Below are 21079 nucleotides of genomic sequence, written 5' to 3'. Positions count from 1 at the left end.
TTGTTTCGATTCTGTTTAGCTTAATTAAAAAAGGAACAATTTTTTTCTTTTGTTTAGTTTTTTTTTTCGTACATATTCATTTCGTTGCATTTAATTGCTTGAAATTTTCGAAAATCTAATAAATAAAAATGATTTTCCCAAGAGGCAATATGACTAATTTTAGTGCGCTGGATATACCTATATTGATAAGTAAAAAATGTGTCTATTGCTTCTAAACTACAAAAGTATACGTACTTATAGGTTGTAATAAGGTTGAAAATAAACTTTTCAGTGGTATTTCTTTTTGAGATACAGCAACAAATAGCAGTATAAGTATAGCATACCTAATTTAATTTGATACTTGCACAATGCCCCAAATAAGAATAAATTATCGATTCGGATATCATCATAAATATATATATTTTTTATTTTTGTTTCGGATGTCTATATTAATTTTTTTAAATGTTTACTTTATATATATCATAAGTATGACTATGATATATCATAAGTTTAACGGAAACATTTCGACGTATTGGCAAAATTCCTTTTTATGTCCGAAATAATCAAATTTTATTAAATTAGTGATGAAGATCAGAACTTTTCAAAAAAAATACAGCAAATCAATCGCAAAAGACCACAGCCATCACTTCACCAGGGAGGTCGTTGAAATGCCTATGCCCAGCTGGGATATTGTAGTAAATAAATTATGATGGGATATACACGAATCGCAATCCCAGACATCTAGTCTTTTGTGCATCCGATTCTTTATCGTAAACCTAATAATAAGTACTAATTTATTCATAATTAAAAAAAAATCTTATGAAAAACAACCAAATCAAATGTGGACGAAGACGCGTAAATATTATGTTAGTTATGTGTTAAGTATATTAAGTATCAAAATTATTTCGTCGTACTATTTGGGTTTCTAGTTTCAAGAATAGTTTACACTAGTGGCGCCCTATTAATTTCTACTCTTTTTTGCCAGGGTATACCAAAATGAAATCTGACATTTTAAAATCAATAATAGTGTTTGTATTCTCTGTGATTAAAGCAGCATCACCATTTGTTCAGTTAACTGAGTCATATTATTCATAATATAAGCACCTGAAAATTAATAGATGTCTAAGAATATTGTTTTTGAGGGATGGCTAACGAAATCACCCCCATCGAAACGAATTTGGAGAACGGTAAGCCTTACATTAACTTCATTCATAATAATTTGTTGACAGATTGATTGCTTATTCCTTGGTTAGTTGCGGCAACTTGTATTGCATGAATTTATTTTTGAGCTAATATTGTTTTCAATATGTTAGTTTCTTAGTCCTAAGAAAGAGTGCAACAGATGAGACTTTTCTATCAGAAATGGCGCAGAAGGTGGTTTGCTTTGCGACAATCGGGCGAGCTTCCAGGGCAATATTTCTTAGATTACTATGCCGATCGCAATTGCAGACGGCTGAAGGGTACGATCAACTTAGATTTCTGTGAACAGGTACTTATCAACAAAATTAAATAACAAACAACCAAATAGTGCAGAATTGCGCTCCCCGCCGCGGGTCGCAATTAGCTTATATAAATTTGCTCACGTCTGGAATACGGCGTGGGAGGTTGAGGCTGATATAGTACTACCTTGCCAGTCTCACAGTAGCACTCTGAGGTGTAACACATCTCCAACTTTCATTTATTAAATTTTAGTTTGCATTAGCCCAGCTGAGCTAAAATAGTGTGCAAAAATTTTCTTGTTTATTTTGCAGTTATATTTATTTGGTAAATTTTAAATTTTATTGATTTAATATTATATTATGTTTAATATATTATTTGTGTGGTGAATAAAATATTGCAAAATATTTAATAGGTGGATGCGGGATTGCATATGGAACGGGGCACTCATGGCTCATTAGACCCAAAGTTAAGAGGTTCAGTGTTTACTATCCAAACTCAGACTAGGACTTATCATCTTGAAGCCGATTGTGAAGCAGACATGGAGCGCTGGGTTGATGCGATATGCCGCGTTTGTGGCTTGCGAGCAACTGATGATGCACATAATACTGCAGGTAAGTCTTAGTTCATTTAACTATTAATATAATAAATGAGTTTTCAGATTTTTACTTGTAATACAACCATAACTTACCTGGTACCTGGAAGGGGTAATTTCTTTTCATGAATTATTTTAGTTTCATGAATTTATCATTTTATGGTGACAGATTATAATAAACATGAAATAATTTTGGGAATAGTGATAATTGCTTACTTGTGAAATCTACTGATTTGCCCTGTGACTACTAGGCGACATTAATGTTTTACTAGAAATTCAACTGAAATTATTCTTTGCAGCTTATAAGAGCTTACTAGGCACTTATAAAAATAATTGAACCTTTGTACTCTATTTGTTTTAAGCAACATAATCATAACAAGATAGTAATGCTATTCAATCTTCTAAACAGTACTTAGCAATTTGCAAAGCGAGCAATGTTGAATGGAATTTACTTTTATAAATATTTGACTAAATATTAATCTATAGGATATATTATAAGATTATTTCCTATGCTGTGATGCTGGAACTCTACAATATTCTACAACTAATCATTTCACAGTACATTTTTGACCAACCATGTATTTTAGTCATGATTTTATTTTTGGAAAACAACTAATAATAATATGTATTTGTTGCATTTGTTGCTAAAGTTTATAGATGGGTGAATACACCAGCTGTGTGATGTAGTACTGGCAAAAAATCAAGTCAATTGACAATTTATATTCAATGCACTGCTCAATCATTTGTATATATTTTTCATAATTATTGTTACATTAGTTATTTGTTGCTAAAGTTTATAGACGGGTGAATGCAACAGTTGTGTAATGTAGTGCTAGTGTAGGCAAAAAAATCAAATCAATTCAAAAACTTTATATTGAAATAATATGCACTTCTCAATCATTCATGATTATTGTGGGGTTATTGTTAGAACTACATAAGTTACTTAGACCCCTCGCTTCTGTCATTAATGTCAAATCAGGTTTAGTACTATTAATTACCTACAACTATGTCTGTGCAAATTTACGCTTTACATTTAACTGAATGTTTTTTTAAATATTGATTCAATCTTTTTGATAACTAGGCTGGGCAAATACACCTTGCAAAATCCTCTGCAGACTGAACTGAAAAAATTTCATCAGTTTTAAGTTGCCTACGTTTCAAAGTCCTACACTTTTCTATATTGTTCTCACATAGTCAGTTCTGACGTTTCAAAGGTTACCCCAGATAGTGAGACAGAGTTAAGTTCAGCTAACTAAATTTTAAAAATGTTGGTTGCTGGTGTTTATATAATAAGTTAGGCTTACTATTAGGCAGTGAATTTAAATTCACAGATGGTTACTTCAATTTTCTTTTTAGAAATAGCTAATTTATGTAAAGTATCAAATGTTATAAAGCTACATGTTTTACTAGCAGCCCGCAGCGAGTTTGTTTGCTCATTTACTTACTATATTGCTTGCATACTTGCATTTTTGTTAACCCCTGAGCTGTCGATTTATCAGTCGTTCAGGACTTTAAATTTTATATATATTTCATTTCTTATTTAATTCCTTTATTTTCCTTTTTCCTGGAGTGAAATTCTAAAAACTGAAAAATACATATTCCTTTATTTTAATTTACAAGCCAATGCACTAAGTTTCATTCAAATTTCAAAAATCCTTTCTCAGTGCATATGTACATCATTAAAAACCTACTTTCAAAACTTCAAGTTTTTAAGTTAAGGCTGTGCGTCGGATAAATGAGTTGGTTAGGACTTTGAATTTTATATTTATAGATAACTAGGGTACCCAGCTTCGCCGGGCTAGATTTCGCTTTATGTTATTTAAACAATAAACTTACATCATTAAATTATTAATTTAAGTGTCATAATATATTAAATCATTTATTTCTCTCCGTATTCATTCTCTTCTTTTCTCTTCTCGAGCGGGTGAAGATCATTATCTACACCCATGTAACCCCAACAATAGAATATCATCATAGTAAATAAAAGCTGTATTTGACAGTTCAAAAATAGGAGTGCTCCGATCGTCACCAAACTTTACAGGATTACTCGCCAGGTCAATCCGGAGATTTCCTGAAAGTTTCATTGAAATCGGTCCAGCCGTTTCGGAGCCTATACGGAACATACCCACACACTTTTCTTTTATATATATAGATAGATAGATTAAATATATAGAGATACTAGCTGAATTAATGTGTTTTAATAAAAAATATTGCATTGCTGTATTTATTTTATTGTTATATTTTACAAAAAAAATATTGTGAATTGCTTGAAACTCTGAATTAATAAGATAGAGAAGATAGACTTTAGCAATATAAGCTAAAGTCTAATGAGCGTTGCTGGTTAGCTTGAACTTTTTTCATCATTATCATTATTTTATTTAAATTCTTTATTTGTACACCACTACAAAGTTAGGAAACTAAAGGAAGACTAGAAAGAAACAAAGACCGGATACAAATGGCGGCCTTATCGCTGAGCAGCGATCCCTGCCAGGCAGGACCTTAGCCTTATCATTTGCTTAACCTTATCATTAGCCTATTCTTCACGCATTAATTTTAGGAGGTTTATAGATCATAGACCCACTGAGCCAATGCCTGTTGGCGAACTTTATTATATTTACGTATTAATGGTAACACCAGGAATTACAGCTTAACTTCCTCTCCGAGGCAAGGAGACAGAGGTTCTTATACAGATATGAAAATACCACTCTGATTTTGCGCACAACTGGGAATCGAACCCAGGACCTAGAGATTAATAGTTGAACATGCTAAACGTTAGACAAACTAGGCAAAAACAAACTTCTATTATAATTACTTCAATAAAAGCGAAAAGTTTCGTAGCCTTTATTTGTCGAAATATATTTTTTTAGATAACGCAGCATTTTAATTTTGATTATCGACATAAAAAATACATTTGTAGAGTTTGAGTTACGCAAAAAAAATTCAATGGTCATCATTGCAACAAAAAGTGCCCAATCATGTAACATATTTGTGAATGTAAAGGCATTGCACTTCAAAATACTAAATTAATTTATCTATGAGTTATCAATTCTGTATGTTCCTTAGTGTGCACTAAGAGTTTACGTAATATTATTTACGCTTAGCAAATGAAAAATCAATCTAACTAGCATGCAATTTTTACATAAAATTATATTTTTGTCATATGCCCATATTTTCTTTTAGCTATATATCAAAACCACTCCGTAACAATTGATAACCAAGAAAATATTGCACTGAGAGTAGTAAATGAAAACAGGCGAAGGCAAGCAGGCATAAGGTCTGCAAATAATACTGTCAACACAATCTCAGGCAGGAGAGGTCTGCAGCAACCTCTAATGGCTAATGCTTCAACAATGACAAGTGAACAATACGGCGGTGCAGAAAGCACTGGATCGTATATACCAATATCAGAATGCATAACAGGAGTCCGTGCTCAGGTTACTATTTTTTTTTTTGATGATAAAATATATTTTTTATCATATTCCAGATTTATATTTTTGTTCTTATTTCAGGAAAATATACATATCGCGTTCAATTTCGATCCTAAAAATATACTGATAAGTACTAAAAAACCATTCGAAAAGTCCGATAGCAACGACAAACGCATTTATTTGAGTCAACCCCAGATAATAATTAACAGCGTTGAGGTTTCGGAAAACGAATCCAATCTCAGTGACGATGAGTGCAGGTCACTTAATACTAGTCAGTCTAACATCGGTAAGTAGTTTTGCAAAGAAACCTAATAATAATAAAGTGTTTAGTTTTGTAAAAAATATTGTCAATTAAATCGTATTTTTGCTTCAGGGGGTTGTGATGTTTCAAAAACATTTACTAAATTATCCGTGGCCCCGCAAGGAATAAAAGCTGTAAACGAAGAGGGTAATTGCTTTTTTATATTGATGATTTAACTAACAATGTTTAAATGACATATTTAGTCATTTATAATAATTGAGTAATACATCAATGTTTGGCAGGACCCCCTGTGCCTCCGCGGCCACCGAAAACATTTACAATGAACAAAGATTTGTCACAGAAGGGGCGGGTACAAGCCCATAAATATGTACCAGTTGAAGTCCATGATAATAATGTAAGTATTCCATTATTAAAAAAGAAGAAAAAGAAAATAGTTTCTTAATTTTTAAGAGAGGTAAAACACCTCACAATAGAGAAAGGGAATACTTACCTATCCGTGAAAAAATACCGTGAAGTTTTCACAATAAACTGTAAATGTTTAGTTTTTAGTTGGTATATGGTCCCATCTGCCTTGAAGTAAAACTGCTTTAGAATGGTTGTGATTTGAAACTCGATTAATTGAAAATGCGTTTCGTTATACGATGGAAATTGAATTATATATAATATTTTACATTAAAATATTAAATCATTTTTAAGCTTGTTACGGAAATATTAATAAACCTTCTATTTTTCCTAATAACCCTGATATTCTACATTCGCTTCTGCCATGTTCGATTATTTTTTTGTTTTAAGATTCTAATGGATAGCCATAAAACATATTTTCTTTAGTCTTTAATTTTACACCTGCGCAGTATTATTGTGAGATAAATAAACATGAAAACCTGTTCTCCGATACCACTAGGTTTCTCGTACGGAACTGTCGGGGCAAGCATTTGACACATATGCACTCCCATACTGGCTGCTCGCGTTTTCTATGTTTGAGTTACTATTTAGGTTTTTTTTTTTTTTATATAGTAACAATTGTCGGAGGAACACTTCGCAGGGTATGCAAGAAATACACACAAAATACCAAACTGCCCGCCGTGTCCGTCAACCTCAGGCGTCTGTGCTAGCCTGCAATTATGAGCTTCGTATAACTATATAACTGCCGTACCCCGAACAGGTGATCCCGCTATCATCTTAGACTACATCTTCACTGACCACCATGTGGGATTGCAGTTAAGGGCTAACTTGGTAATGGAATAAAAGACGAAAAACGTGTAACGCGTAATATTGTATACATTAATCGTAATGGCAAATATAATTTTCCGCCCGCGACTTCGTCCATATGGATTATCTGTTCCCCAGCGGGACTCATTATAATTTTGTATCTACGACGTATATATTTTGCAGTATATATATTTAGCGCTTGTTATGATTTTGATTAACGTAATTAACGATTAGCTATGTCTACACGGGTACGCTTTCAATTCATTTTCATTTTGCACTTCAACTTTCAATTCGTCTTGCGTCCATTGCTGTGGCATATTACACATGGAGCTGATGATAGGAAGTATTGTGGTGGTACCAAAATCCTTGTTTATCAGCTATGTCGCTCGCGCATATTTGTACAAAAAAGTGTCGCTTAGACAGTGTTTGAATCGTCTCTAAAGACGTACAGGCCAATGTAGTGTGGTACCACAAGTATCGGATACATTATTTTAGATAAATTACAATGTTTTTACTTTATTAACTGACTTTAAAAAAAGGAGTGGCTTCTCAATTCTATTTTGTATGCGCTATGATGACGCAAAATGAGCGAAAAAGCGCACTGGTGCACCAAAGCCATGCTCAAATTTACAAACATCCAATATCCAAATCCAAAAAAAAGTGACCGTCTGTTATTTCAGAATAACTGTGACTTTTAGGGTTTATATCTACATATTTTTATATACAAAAATATATAAAAATCTCGCGTCACAGCGCTTGTTATCGAACTCTTCCAAAGCGGCTTGCCCGATTTTTATGATTTTTTTAATGAAGAATTGATGAAGCTATTTTGTATACCTCTATTTGATAAAGATGGCCGTCTCCAAAATTATTTTATTTTTTAACAAATTTATTTATTCTATTATTTGGCATCCCAAAGTATCTATGTGCGAACGAAGTCGCAGGCTACAGCTAGTATATTTCGAATGTAGCATTCGTAAGACAACTCATTAGTCTTTATAAACAAAAGATAGGTATGAACAATCGACTTACTAGGAATGGACACGATCTAGTGACAACTGCGTATCGTCTGCGAAAGTTACAGAAGTCATTTGTGAGGTTGAGTATATGTTTGATTATAATATGATTCCTCAAGTAATTTTAGATCTATAAATGCATACAATATATTAAAACACATTTATTACAGCGAGGTTACTTGGAGTATAGAATTGACTAATTTCTTAATGACTAGTAAGCTTGAAAGAACACCGCTCCACTTTCATCGATCGCCAAATAGAAAAATATTTGTTAAAATTCTGATGTTGGAGCAGAGCAACATCCGAGTTTCTTGTTGGATTCTTCTTTGTAGATGGTAGAATCACTACAAACAGACAGACTTGACGTTTTAATAATGTTTATATTAAGGCATATAAGGCTTGAAATAAATGAATTTTGAAATTTAATACGTTTGTTTGAATGATAGTTTAGCGTATATGTGAGTGCAACACCCAAATATAGTTTTAAATAATGTTGTCTGTCTGGGATTATCTTCGGAACAGCTTACCTCACTTTGATGTGAATTCACCGGCAAGATGCGGACTGTGGATGTTCAGCATTTACTGCGGTATAGAGCTGGTTATGCATCATACCGCGTTTAGAAAACTGAGCTTTGAAGATAATACTTGGTTAGTTTAGGGAGAAATTAGTAATTTTTTTCAAGGAGTGTGCGTGAGTTTAGATCGCGGGGAAACGGTGAAACAGAAGTTCTGCGCTTTCGCATGTAACTGATACTTTACATGCGAAATACACATTTCATACTTATACAATACATACTTTTTATTCAAAATATTGTAAGTGCAAAAGTGGTATATAGTTGTATTTTGCTATCTATATTGGGCTCAAACACTACACTGGCTAATTAATGTTCATAGCCATGGTCAAATATAAAATTTGTCCATGGCTAAGACAGTAGACTATTATGATATATTACTAGATAATATTATGATACTTTTTACTCCAGAAAAGCACCCGCAAACAGTTCCTTATCAGGATTAAAAAATATACCTTTGTTTATAGATTGCTGACGTTCTAAATTTATCATTGGCACATTTAGTCCTGGAAAAAGACGTTTTTTAAAATCTAAAACAAATACTATGCTAGTCTTTATACGAATGATCACCTGTGCAGTTGGTATTTATTGTGTACCTACTGCAAAAGCTGAATTTCATAAATATCCTTAGGGATAACGCAAGATATCTGTTGCATGATACCTATACGAATGTATCTAAATGTTTACAATTTCATTTATTCAAATTAAATCTGTCTCAACCTTTATCCTACATTAAAATTCAGTAACGTCAGCAGGTATTGTTACAATGTGTTTTACCATGCATTTGCGCATTGTGTCTGTATTTTCAGTGCTAAACTGACTACATTATACAAACACTATACATAACGGCTACCCAGTGATTTATCCTTCCATAACTACTTTAAATAATCTAAAAAAAAAGTTTCTGAAGTCTGTGTGTAAAACCAGTGTCCCAAAATACTATTTTTTATCTAAGTCTATAAATCAAATTACTTAGGCCCTCCCAAAACGCTCCGTCTATAGAAAAAAATCTATCAAATGATTTAGTTATATTATTTTGAATCAAACAGACGATTACAAATAAAAGGCGCTAATATTTGACAAGTCGAGGGGCTCTCAGCCTCCTGAAGGGTTTTTCTAATAAACGATAATGAATTTCCTAAATTATTGTGGTCGCTTCAAAACTGCAGCAAGGGCTTGTGAAGCCTTATACGACCTAAAGGAAATAACGTAATTTAAGTTTTCTCCATCTTTGTGAGTCTAAGTTGTAGTGTGTGTGTGTGTTTTAAATTGCTTTCTTTACGTGACTTCTTTCCTGACAAACTATTTTCTTGTTTTATTTACGCTTTGCAATCATTTGCGAAACCATACTTTACAGCAGACTGCACAGGAAATTTTACTCTACAATTGGCCATCCATGAGCTTTGAGCTATAATGTGCTTTCCCCTCTTTTCTCAAACAGTTCCAAGCTTTTCTCTCATAGAGGAGAGTAATAGAGTTTAGACCTTCAGGTTGGAGGACTGCAGGAACCGTACGGCTAAACATGCATTCTAAATGAACATTACCAAATTCCTAACTCCTGGCTGGTACTAAGGTCTCCTTAAATAAAAACCTACACCTTAACTAACCACTAGACCAAAGGGGAAAATCCTTGCATGGTAGGGGCTATTGATTCGACTTTTGACCTGACTATTATTTATTTGCATCAGCCGAACTACCTGCGTGTACCGCGCCGGTCTTCGCGTGGTAATACGCCACCTTCGCCTGGCTGCTCTGCTGCTAGCACTAGCGTCCCGCGAACCGACGACGAAGAAGAACCTTCTGCAGGACATGTAAGTCGAGCTTTTTTTTAAAATTTCTGTACAGGTTAGCCCTTAGCAGTGATGATGCAGTCTAAGGAGCCAACGGGTTAAGAATACGGCAGTTATATTGTACCCAAACCCCTAATCGGTTTCTACGCGAAATCGTACCGGAACGCTAGATCCCGTAGCGGCACGTCTTTTTAGGTCAAAACCTCCCACTAGACCAGACCAGAGAATATTAATCCGAAATTGAAAAATGTGTCATCAGCCAATTGTTATGCTTCCTTGCTTCACGACTGGCATGGGCAGGAGACATCTCCTCGGTGAAAGGACAAATTAAATCCCCACCCACAGTTCTAAAAACTCGCACGGGTGGAGATAATATCGGGGATAAACGTCTCTTGTAACTCTTCTGCTCTTCGACTTGTAATTTTTATCCCTTGAGGCTGGATAAAATCGGGGGATAAAATATTGTCTCCTGCTATGCTAGCCGTTCTGGCCAGATGCTCTAACGGGGGTGTGGAGACCAACTATTATGCTCTGATCATTGAACTAAGAACATACAGAATCCTCATTCAGTCATTACTGTATGCAGTGCATTGTGTCCAAAAACAGTGGAAACGCCCAAAGCACGTCTTACTTTACACCTGTTGTTGCTATGTTGCTTGCATAACTTTTCCATTTTTCAGTTTTATGGCGAACGCTTAGAACATTGGAGGTAAAATAATTACTATCAACTGCTAAATGGTATGAAGCTACTAACAGTTTGTTCGGGAAACCAATCTAAAGTAGAGTGGTTTTTGATGCTACGATATTAGTAACTGTGCACAGTTTCTGTATGTTCTTAATTCTGTGGCTCTGATGTGGATTGGCGTGCTTAAGAAAAATAAACAAAACCCGGTTGGCTTGTCCTGCTTTGGCGATGCATCAGCTACATCATCATCCGCAGTCTATTAACGTTTCATTGCTCGGCACAGGACACTTCTCTCACTGGAAAGACGGTTTTAGAGCATAGGCTCCACCACGCTGCTCCAATGCGGGTTGGTGGGCTTTAGAGACTTTTACCTCAATTAATTGATAATTATCGATATATTGCGATGCATTGAGGCTAAAGTTTTATCAACGGTGCTTAATTAATGCAATATTTCATTATATTTTTAATGCATCTTGTTACGGTACCTACTGTGAAAACAAGTGTCCAACGTGTTGTTATATTCTTCTTAGTGCCAGGCTGGCAATTTGTAGTTTTGGTTGTTTTTTTTTCTAAGAAATGTATTGGAAGGCGTAGTATGCACAAAGGCGATTACCAACAGTTATATTGTCTATAGCCAAAAGTATAAAAAAAGTAGTGTTTTTATTTATTTTTAAATAAAGAAACTATATCCTGCGTTTTAGATTATTCTTAAGGCAATTTTGTTTAAGTTGCTCGTACATCGCAGACTCTCACGCAGTGCTACAATGAAAATGGTAGCTACACCGTTTTCATTTATTTACTAGGCAGCTAAAAGTTATCGAAGTTCGCGATAATGTCGACACTGGATAAAATCATAAATGTAAAACATTGAGGCAATTGAGAAATTTACCTCACTTGTACACAACAGGTACAAGTGAGGTAAATTTCTTTCCATTTTTAATATGAATCCGTTCCTCCATCGGCTATTTTGTTTTTAAGAGAGGTAAATCACTACTCACATACCTGTCATTTTGCTGCAGGATTCGTTTTATTAAATAAAAATTAAAAAAAAGAGTTAGACTGACTTAAAAGCGACTTCCGGTTTAGTTGCAGCCGTTAATTATTTATTTATGTAGGTTCTAGTTCAGTCGTAGGCGTGATGCATTCGTGAGCACGCTTACAAAGTGAAACAAATGGAATTGAATAACAAACCTTTTTATAATTCAAAACACAACAAGGACGTTTAGTCTACATAGAGGCGTTGAAAATATCCACAGGAATTTTATTGCTTTAATCTTATGAGGGTGAGGAGTGACGTAATTTGCTCTTGAGAGGCTAGTCGTACAGTCTAGTATTATTTATTGCTTGCCTTACTGTCTATTTTTTCTTACTTGTCTTATAATGCAAGCAATCTTTTTGTTACTTTAAAGTGTAAAGTTATTTAATTTTTTTAAGAAAATATTGATAACGCACTTACATAAAGTAAATCTCTTCTTAATGTGTTTGTTTTTATTTCTTTGATCGCTCCAGTTTTTTTTATATTTTCAAAATAAACTCTACACTAAGAAAAGTATGTTAACAGTGATAGAAAAAAATAGTGTACGCTAGGTGAAGGTTTTATATTGGTTTTGAAAAAGAAACAACTAGATATAATTTCATAATTGCAGAAAAATGTAGAAAGCTCTATTCCAAAGTAGGGATTGCCCGCGACTTAATTCGCTTACATATTCGAATACGTAGAAAAACCTAAAACAATCTATCTGTTCCTAACTTTAAAAAAATATGGCAGTCTCATATAAGTCTCAGTCCTTTAACCCACATTGGGGTGTATTTCCGAAATAAGAAGTATTTTTCCCACTTGTTGAGAATAATTTACGTACTGACATGGTGGTGGTTTCTTACAAATCACTTGAATATATCGATAGTCGATGCGGCACCTTTGCAGTTCGCAAAAAATTATTAGCATGGCCGGCTATGGTTTGGTCTTCTGCATTACGTACTACAGCATACGAATGTCGTACCTTTTTTATTGGAAAGATGCTTGTTTGGGAAACTAAAAGTTGTACCTATGATACGATCAGTCTGTGATAGTCCCGATAAAATCAGTTCCGCCCGAAAATGGTTGAATAAGGGACAGTTATTTCGAACCCACAGACAGACAGTTCAATTTTATTAATTTGTATGGATGTAAATTGATATGCTAAAGTTATATAATAAGCTAAAAGTATTCATTGCGCGGTAAAGATTGAAATGAATAAAAAAGTAGCCTATTTAAGTTCGATTTAAATCGATATGCTTAAATATTTATAATATCAACCAATCGTATTGCAAGCGGCTGTGTGCATTTTGATGAATAATAAATTATGTCTTTTAACCGGCTGCAAAATAAAAAAAGAAAGCAGAGGTGTTAAATCTGATTTTGTTTTTGACACTTTGATTTTAAGATAAATAATACAATAATAATATAAATACTTTTAATTATAAAATAGTCGATTATAACCACTTTTGCGTGCGGATCATTATCATCAACAGTCTATACAGTCCACTGCTGGACTAAAGGCCTCTCCCAACTGGAGGATTTGCCCATAGTCACCACGCTGGGCAGGCGGGTTGGTGATCGCAGTAGATGATAGTAGTAGTACAGAGGACGCTGCTGCCCGCTCTCCGTTATATTCCCTTAGTCAAAAAGAGGGGTGGTGACAACTGTATTCTAATCTTCCGTCACCACACGGCACATGCGTGCGCATATGAGTGTCTTATTTTTTCAAAACTGCTGTAATAAAACAGTTTGGATTTGAATTAAAAAAAAAAAAAAAAAATTAAAAACCCTAAATTTTTGAGCAACTTACAACTGCAACTATTTTGTTGACCTAAAAGCGTAAAACAAAAAAAAAAATCCTGATACGTTTATGTACGCAAACTGAAAAAGTAATTTATTAATCGATCTGATTTTTAAAACAACGTTGCGTTTCAGTTTATAAGTATTTTATAAACTATGTTTTAGATTATAAAGATTTGGACTAAGGTTTATATTCAGGTAGGAGAAGTAATATTAATATAATCGTTTTTCAAAACTAGATTTACCGCAAAAGAAAAATGATCCTTTAAATAAAATAGCACATTGCTTAAAATAAAGAGTTGAACTAGCCAACATGATGTTTTATTTAAAAGCCGGCTTCATTTTCATGGGAAAATGAAGAGTGACATGGGTCACTCAATATCTCTCGTGAATCGAAACGGATTGGAAACGGCTTTATAATTGGGATGAAAATCTATATTTAGATTTCGCTTTGTTATTCAAGTTTATATAAAAAAGTATATCTTCGCCGGATAAATATATAGATAAAAAATCGCAATGCGAAACTCTGTAATCTAGTCAAATAAAAAAACGCCTTGTGGTAACTCAAACGTTATATACCTACGTTTTCAATCAAAAATATTTGTTGTAAGCTAATTTCAAATGTATACATCAAAAGATAATGATTAAAAAAGGTATGAAATATAACTGTAAACCGATTTGAAGGCCCGATGTTCACCAACTCCTTCGCGTGTCGTCTTTAATTACCAATTCACAACCTCTGACTTGTTGCAGTCCATGCAGTATTGCAATTTAGTGACGGAGGTACCACCGGTCGTCGATCGCGCGCTCAAACCGCGGCTTTCCAGCCACACCAACGCTTCTGTTAGCACCATCGCTGTCCCGGTAAATTATTTTATACCTTTATTTTATTTATTTCTTTACTTCGTACCAAATAAAGTGATAAAGAATAAAGGTGATAATATGTGTATAAATATATTTGTTTTTATAAGCGATCTCTGTCAGTGGGTGAGTTTGGGAGGAGTGAATAATAGGTATTGTCGTGTAAACAATAATAAATGCCGGACTTGTATAAAAATAATTGAAGTGTACTATTTATACATGAGAAGATATGTGTACAGTTTCACATGTTTTTTTATTTTTTTATTATTGTCATATATAGAAGTACGATTTAATAATTATACTTTAGTACGATGTGTAGTTGAAGTGGCTTTCCTTTACGATAAAAATATTTAATTGTAATTATATTTGCGCTACTAACGGATTATTATCATTGAAAACTATATCTTTTATAATATTGCGATATGAACTTATAATCTTTTCATTTAAATATTGGGCTTTCATTTAAACAAAACACTATTTTTTTTAAATTCATATTTGCGCTCTTACAGAGTTATTTTATCATCTGTTTATTATTGGTTTATATGACCAAAGGTCAGTAGCGCATTATATCAGCGGCCGGATAGAAGTATTTGTGAAGTCACTTTATGCAATTTTAATATGGAAACGAATATCTGGAATTATTAATCTTTGATCCCCAAATCGGATGATTCTCAGATTCAATCTGGAACACTATTGGCGGTACGGCTTTGCCCGATTTTAACCAGCCGCCGCTGAACACAACTTATACGTTATCCGGTGGTAACGGGTCTCCTCCACCACTTCATCCGTGTTGATTTGTTTAACACAGTTTAATTATAGTTGATTTTAGTTAATTATATATATATATTTTTATGACAGACCGTCAAGATAGATGAGCCTAAACCAGATCGTCTACAGTACCTAGACTTGGACCTACCTACCAAACCATCAACTTCGAACGTAAGTACTTGAATTATTATATATTCACTTTACAATCTGTGTATGTTTACATTTTTTTGTGTAATAACTAGTGTTAATAAATATTTCTTATATTAGGTAAATAATATCGAAAAGAAAATTGTACATGAATATAAACATATTTATATCCAAGCACGACTGAAAACAAGTTGTATTTTCGGGCAAGATAATTCTTTACACCCGTACGGTATTAGGTGCGCTTCAAGTTATTGTAGCGGATCTCGAACACTTGCTTGGTTTTTGAGCTAGGAATCAAAACTATTTACTCATATGATGATATTAGGATCAGATGACAAAATCTAAAGCGTTTAAAAGTTGCAAGATGAGTGCATGCATCTTCAGTAGGTAGGCGCGACGAAAACAAGCGATCAATATTGAAATTCATAGCTCCATTTTCAATGGTTATTATTCAGTACCAGGTCTCCATTCTCCTAGAAAAAACGTAGAGCGAGATTTCGACTATATTTAATAAAAGTGTTATCGCGTGTTTTCGTAGAGATTAATTCTATGCTCGTAGCAGTACCTACCTACACTTTACGTTGCGGGGAATATGCCATCTGAACGTACCCGTAGCGTAAACCCTCTTTTGCTATATTGCTTATGTTAAAAAAATTATTTTGTCAAAAATGCCGTTGGCTATCCGAAAAGAATAATATATGCTTCAACTATAGACGCGGCTCTTATTTTTAATTAGATGATTATTAATCTAAAGTTCCTGTTTTTTAAGAAGATAATGAATTGAAAGTGAATGAAGTCTATCGACGATTTTAAGGGTATTCATAAATGTTGAGTTCGCAAATATTATAATAATTGTTCAGTCTATTTTTAGCGTAATATTCAATAAACTATGTATTTTGAATTCTGTTTAGGTGAATTTGCATTGGATTACTTGAGATTTAATCGATTACTTAGTTGACGAGGGTTTTAGTTAGATTTCAATGTTTTTAATTATGAATGAATTTTTTTACAGTGAAATAAAAAAGTAAGCTCACAAAATTTTTGGTTTTAACATTCTGGTTTCGTTGATGCCATTATCTACTTCGCTTAAATGATGGATTTGACAGCAACATCAAAATGCGAATGTGTTCCCGTTTCGATGAATTCTGAAATGATTCGGTATTTTTTTAGTTTTTCTAGCAGCCTATAATTCAAATTAAAAATTATAAGACTAAGACAAATCTAACGGAATTAAATAATTATTTTGTTATTTCGACATTCGTAAGAAAATATTGCTGATATCAAAGTCAAAGTCAAAAATATCTTTATTCAAGTAGGCCCATAGGTGGCACTTTTGATGCGTCCATTATAATTACACGGTAGTGAGATGATGGCGATAACCACATTCGTAAACTTAAAACTAAAGCTACGAGGGTTCCAAACGCGTCCTGGTCTAAGAAGAAGCCCACAACAAACTAAGCCGGGTGTTTTTTTTTGTTATCACCATCTCACAATACATTTTAAATTTTTTATCTAATATCCAAGTTATCTTTTGCTAACGATATATTGTTTATTTTTTTTTAATACTCGTGCATCGTTATTAACGAAGTTCAGAGATGAAGGCGGAAGGTAGCTTTTTGTAATTTTTGACGATTTTCGATAACTCTAAATAAAGACTGTAGTACCCGGACAAACGGCTACTCAACTGTAGACATACTAAATCAAAAGAATCATATTTATTTTTCCATATAAACTTAGACTTCCATATAAAGATAAAAGACCGCCTCGCGTATAGTACATACGCTACGATACGCGTACTTTATAAAGTGACAGCAGTCATTTTATTTCACTTTTGCATGTAATGTTAGGGCTGTATCTGATTTCTTTCAGTAAAAACTGTGAGCGTTTCGGTTTCATAGATAAGTCTCAGACACAGTAAATAATTTACCTCTGAAGCCTCATTTCGTAAAGTATTATTTCGGTTTTCATTTACACGTTGTGTTTATCTATTGTTGACGACACAACAAAAAGCCTAATATTACTTTGCACAGTTGAGTGGTAGATTTTTTCCAGAGTGTAATCGGGCTACAGTAGATTTTACGAAATTCACTAAGGGGGAGGGAGAAATATGGGTTAAAGGATTTTATAAAACCACTGAAAACATCTTGAGGATATTTGAATTTGCCTATAGCTTTCTTTCCAGAATGATTTATTTCATTGTTTATGCGTTAGAAACTCCTACGAAAGATACCTTGCGCAGTCATACTTCTTACTATTATTGTGCTATTAATAATAATAATAGAGCGAAAAATATAGGTCACAAATCCGATTCTTGAATAACTAAATAAGACTAAATCGGATAGACCGTCGGTCATCAAAAATATAAGCGGTCAAAGTTATATTGGTGGCGTCATCGTGAATAATTAAAACTAAAATGAAATTTATAAATATGCAAGTCTAGATTGACCCTAAAAGCCTAAAAGGCGGCGGTGACTAAAACGTAGCTAAAATAAGCCAATGTGATCAATTAAATCTATTCTGAAAACATCATGTAAGGTGACTTTGGCGGTTGATTTTGTGTTGATCTAAACTTTGAATACCAAAAAATATTATTTTAGAGCCAAGCTATAAATTATTCCAAAAAACTAACGCATGTCCCTTTTTAATGCTCGTTCGCTCATCACGGGAATTTGGATGATGATGAGCACTTTTTTGGGTTGCTAGCTGCGGTGAATCAGTTTTATCATGATCACTTCAACCGATTGAAGTCCACTGCTGGACACGGAACTTTTGTAGGGAGTTTAATAGACACATTTTTTTTTTAAATCCACATGATGGGTTCCTTATTCGGGGTGGTTGTATCATTACAAAAGTCACCATCATTGGAAAGGTCTATGTAATTGTAATTTTAAAACAAATTCTCAAGTCTAGTCTAGAAGTATAAAATTTTACTTTGAAAACATTCATTCTAATGATTATAATCATTCTAATGTTCATAATAAAGATTTTACAAAAAAATATAAAAAAAAATGCAATCGTGTTAAGTAAATAGCATTTGCTCAGGGCATCTGCATGGTAAAAGTATTTTCACAGTTGTGTAAAAGTTATGTAACAATTATCAACGTTCTACGACTTTTTTTTTTATTCGATGTTTTCCGTTTGAATATGTTCAATATTCATTTTTTTTTTATATAGATACTCTAATTGTTACTACTCTGTAATGTAACATCGGCAATAGCGCTCGGTGCGCGACTAACGTGCGTGCTCGGTGGTTTTTAATATTGGACATTTATTTGGTTTCACAGTGTAATATGTCACTTTACAGAATATTATTTCTGTAAAGTGACATATTACACTACAAAAATATATTACCTAATATTTTTTTTTATGAAATTAAGCGAAATTGTGATAAAACAATATACCCGACTATGCAAGTTGCGGGTTTAGTAGACCTGCAGGACTCACTAGATCCTAATGCGCGGTTTGAGATAATTAGGCCTCCCTGTTATCTCGTCTTATGCAATAGAAACATGAAGAGGAAATGTAAGACATAATAATTTAGTAACGTGCATATGGCTGTTTGGATGTTTTTTTTCTAAGTAAAGATATAGTATCACCTCATAATAAAATATATATATACGCTTTTATGGTAGGTACCTGTGACAGGCGTGAATCTAAAATTATTGAATTTGGAAATTATATCTTTGTTCTAATTATTATTTTTGTCAACAGTCGCCAGATGCACCCATAATTGTGCACGGAAAGTCACGTTCATCAGATGCTGATTCCGCGTACAAAACCGTTGATTTCCTAAAGACCGAGGCTTTCAACATTACCCGGCAGGATGCTGAAGCTTCGAGGAACATGCAACAATGACTAGATCCGAAATATTGGAAAGTGTATAAAAAGGTCATCAACCCTAACGACGTATTCATACGTTAAAGACATATACGCTCTCTAATACAATGATACAAGCGAAAATCTTGTCAGTTTGAACTATAACATTTGATAAAGGTAGTGTGTCTCAAAATACTGGTGTATGCTGCGACCTAAGTGATTATATCCTATTAATGCGTACAAGAAGAACTATATGGACAAATCGTTAACAATAATAAATCTACATATGAATAAATTATTATACCTTTAAAGTATTTTAGGGAAAAAATATTTATGGAAATATTTATAATATATCTTGCTTCTACTGTAGTATTTTCAGACTGTCATTGCGAGCATTCGCGAAGTGCATATGTAATTGTATAAATATATATTTCTGTGGATTGAACACGAAGGTAATTGGAACACGAAGGAGTGGGTGAAGCAAACTTTAAAACAAATAGTGTGAAAAAAAAAAAAGGACAATGTTGTTGCTGGTAGTTATTATCAGTGTCATAGTGTATTGTTATATGCAAAATAAGCGCAGGCGAAATAAAAGAATGAGGTATTTATGGCACCGTTAAGATATCCGCTGGTCTGTGTAGCGGTAGTCCGTACGGGCATTATTGATTAACGTGCCATAATGTCGGAATAGTCATGCTGTGATTTTTCCCGCTCTGGCACCTGAAAGCAGCTTTCAGTTGAAGTGTTCAAAAACACTCCCGACATTATGCAACGTTGTTTAATAATGCCCCTAATGACAAACAGATAAACGTCGCTAAGCGTGGACATTTTTCTCCATCAAGTGATATTCAGTAATTAAAACAATGAAAGTATACAAATATTATTATTATTTACTGAGAACGTATAATTCAAAAAGAAATTGTTTATTTATTTATTTTTCAGAAAGATTTGTCTTATAATTTATCTCCGGAAAACTGAAGGTGGCAAAAACATGCACCATGTTTTTGTTTATTTCAACGTGCCCTTTAAAAAAAGCGTTACTGAGCAATATAAATTAATGAAATAATTCTCAATTCATACTCAGTGCATGTTCACATTGACGTCTATTTCTTGATTTTCAAAGGTTGAAATATGACAGTTTTCTTATTACGAGCAAGCCTTTATTAGTCATCGAATAAAAGGCACGTGGCTAAATGGCACGTGATCGGCGAAACTGCTGAATATTTGAAACCCCCTTACTGTCATCATAGCCTTAATAATGTTCCTACTTATAAATGCAATTACTCGTGCACCTACGTCTTCTATAATATCAATCGATCTGACGTTTCAATAATAAAAAACCACGGCCGCGATTATCACAAATGCATAACGCCCTTGGTGAACACGTTACCATAACAACGACTACAAAACAATATAAGTACGTAACGTATAACGAAATTACAAATTACTATTGAAGGGTGCATAAGTGCATTTCATAAGGAATCGTCCTGTAAAAATATTAAATCAAAAGAAGCATATTTATTTTTTCATACAAATTTATTCCCTATTGAAGACAAACAACCGACACGTGCATAGTACCTACTGCGCCACAGTTTATTTAACTTTAGCATGTAATGTTATGGCTGTATCTGTTTTCTTTCAGTAAAAACTATGTTAACGGTTTACTCAAAAACTATTAGCGTTTCGGTTCCACAGA

General features: G+C 33.6%; 1 protein-coding gene across 2 annotated transcripts; it reads left to right on the top strand.

Annotated features, from left to right (window-relative positions):
• The first annotated feature begins 1050 nt into the window (after positions 1-1050).
• LOC120636664 lies at positions 1051-20862 on the top strand. 2 transcript variants are annotated; one of them, XM_039908228.1, is made up of 11 exons: positions 1051-1166; positions 1340-1468; positions 1832-2030; positions 5192-5445; positions 5521-5725; positions 5813-5887; positions 5983-6095; positions 10187-10309; positions 14545-14655; positions 15511-15591; positions 19279-20862. In XM_039908228.1, exons 1-11 carry the CDS (start codon positions 1098-1100, stop codon positions 19420-19422), a joined length of 1503 nt encoding a protein of 500 aa, XP_039764162.1. In that variant the 5' UTR covers positions 1051-1097; the 3' UTR covers positions 19423-20862. The 2 variants fall into 2 exon arrangements, with proteins under 2 accessions (XP_039764162.1, XP_039764163.1); XM_039908229.1 differs by lacking the exon at positions 1340-1468.
• Positions 20863-21079: the final 217 nt, after the last annotated feature.

Source organism: Pararge aegeria, chromosome Z (genome assembly GCF_905163445.1).
Source record: "Pararge aegeria chromosome Z, ilParAegt1.1, whole genome shotgun sequence".
Classification (NCBI taxonomy): domain Eukaryota; kingdom Metazoa; phylum Arthropoda; class Insecta; order Lepidoptera; family Nymphalidae; genus Pararge; species Pararge aegeria.
This window is presented reverse-complemented; position numbering and strand designations above follow the sequence as displayed.

Excerpts from the sequence above, each read along its gene's own strand:
- LOC120636664 (XM_039908228.1), top strand. The coding sequence starts at position 1,098 with ATGTCTAAGAATATTGTTTTTGAGGGATGGCTAACGAAATCACCCCCA. Across the intron at positions 1,167-1,339 it reads CGAAACGAATTTGGAGAACG|AAATGGCGCAGAAGGTGGTT; the intron begins GTAAGCCTTACA and ends CTTTTCTATCAG. Across the intron at positions 2,031-5,191 it reads TGATGCACATAATACTGCAG|CTATATATCAAAACCACTCC; the intron begins GTAAGTCTTAGT and ends ATTTTCTTTTAG.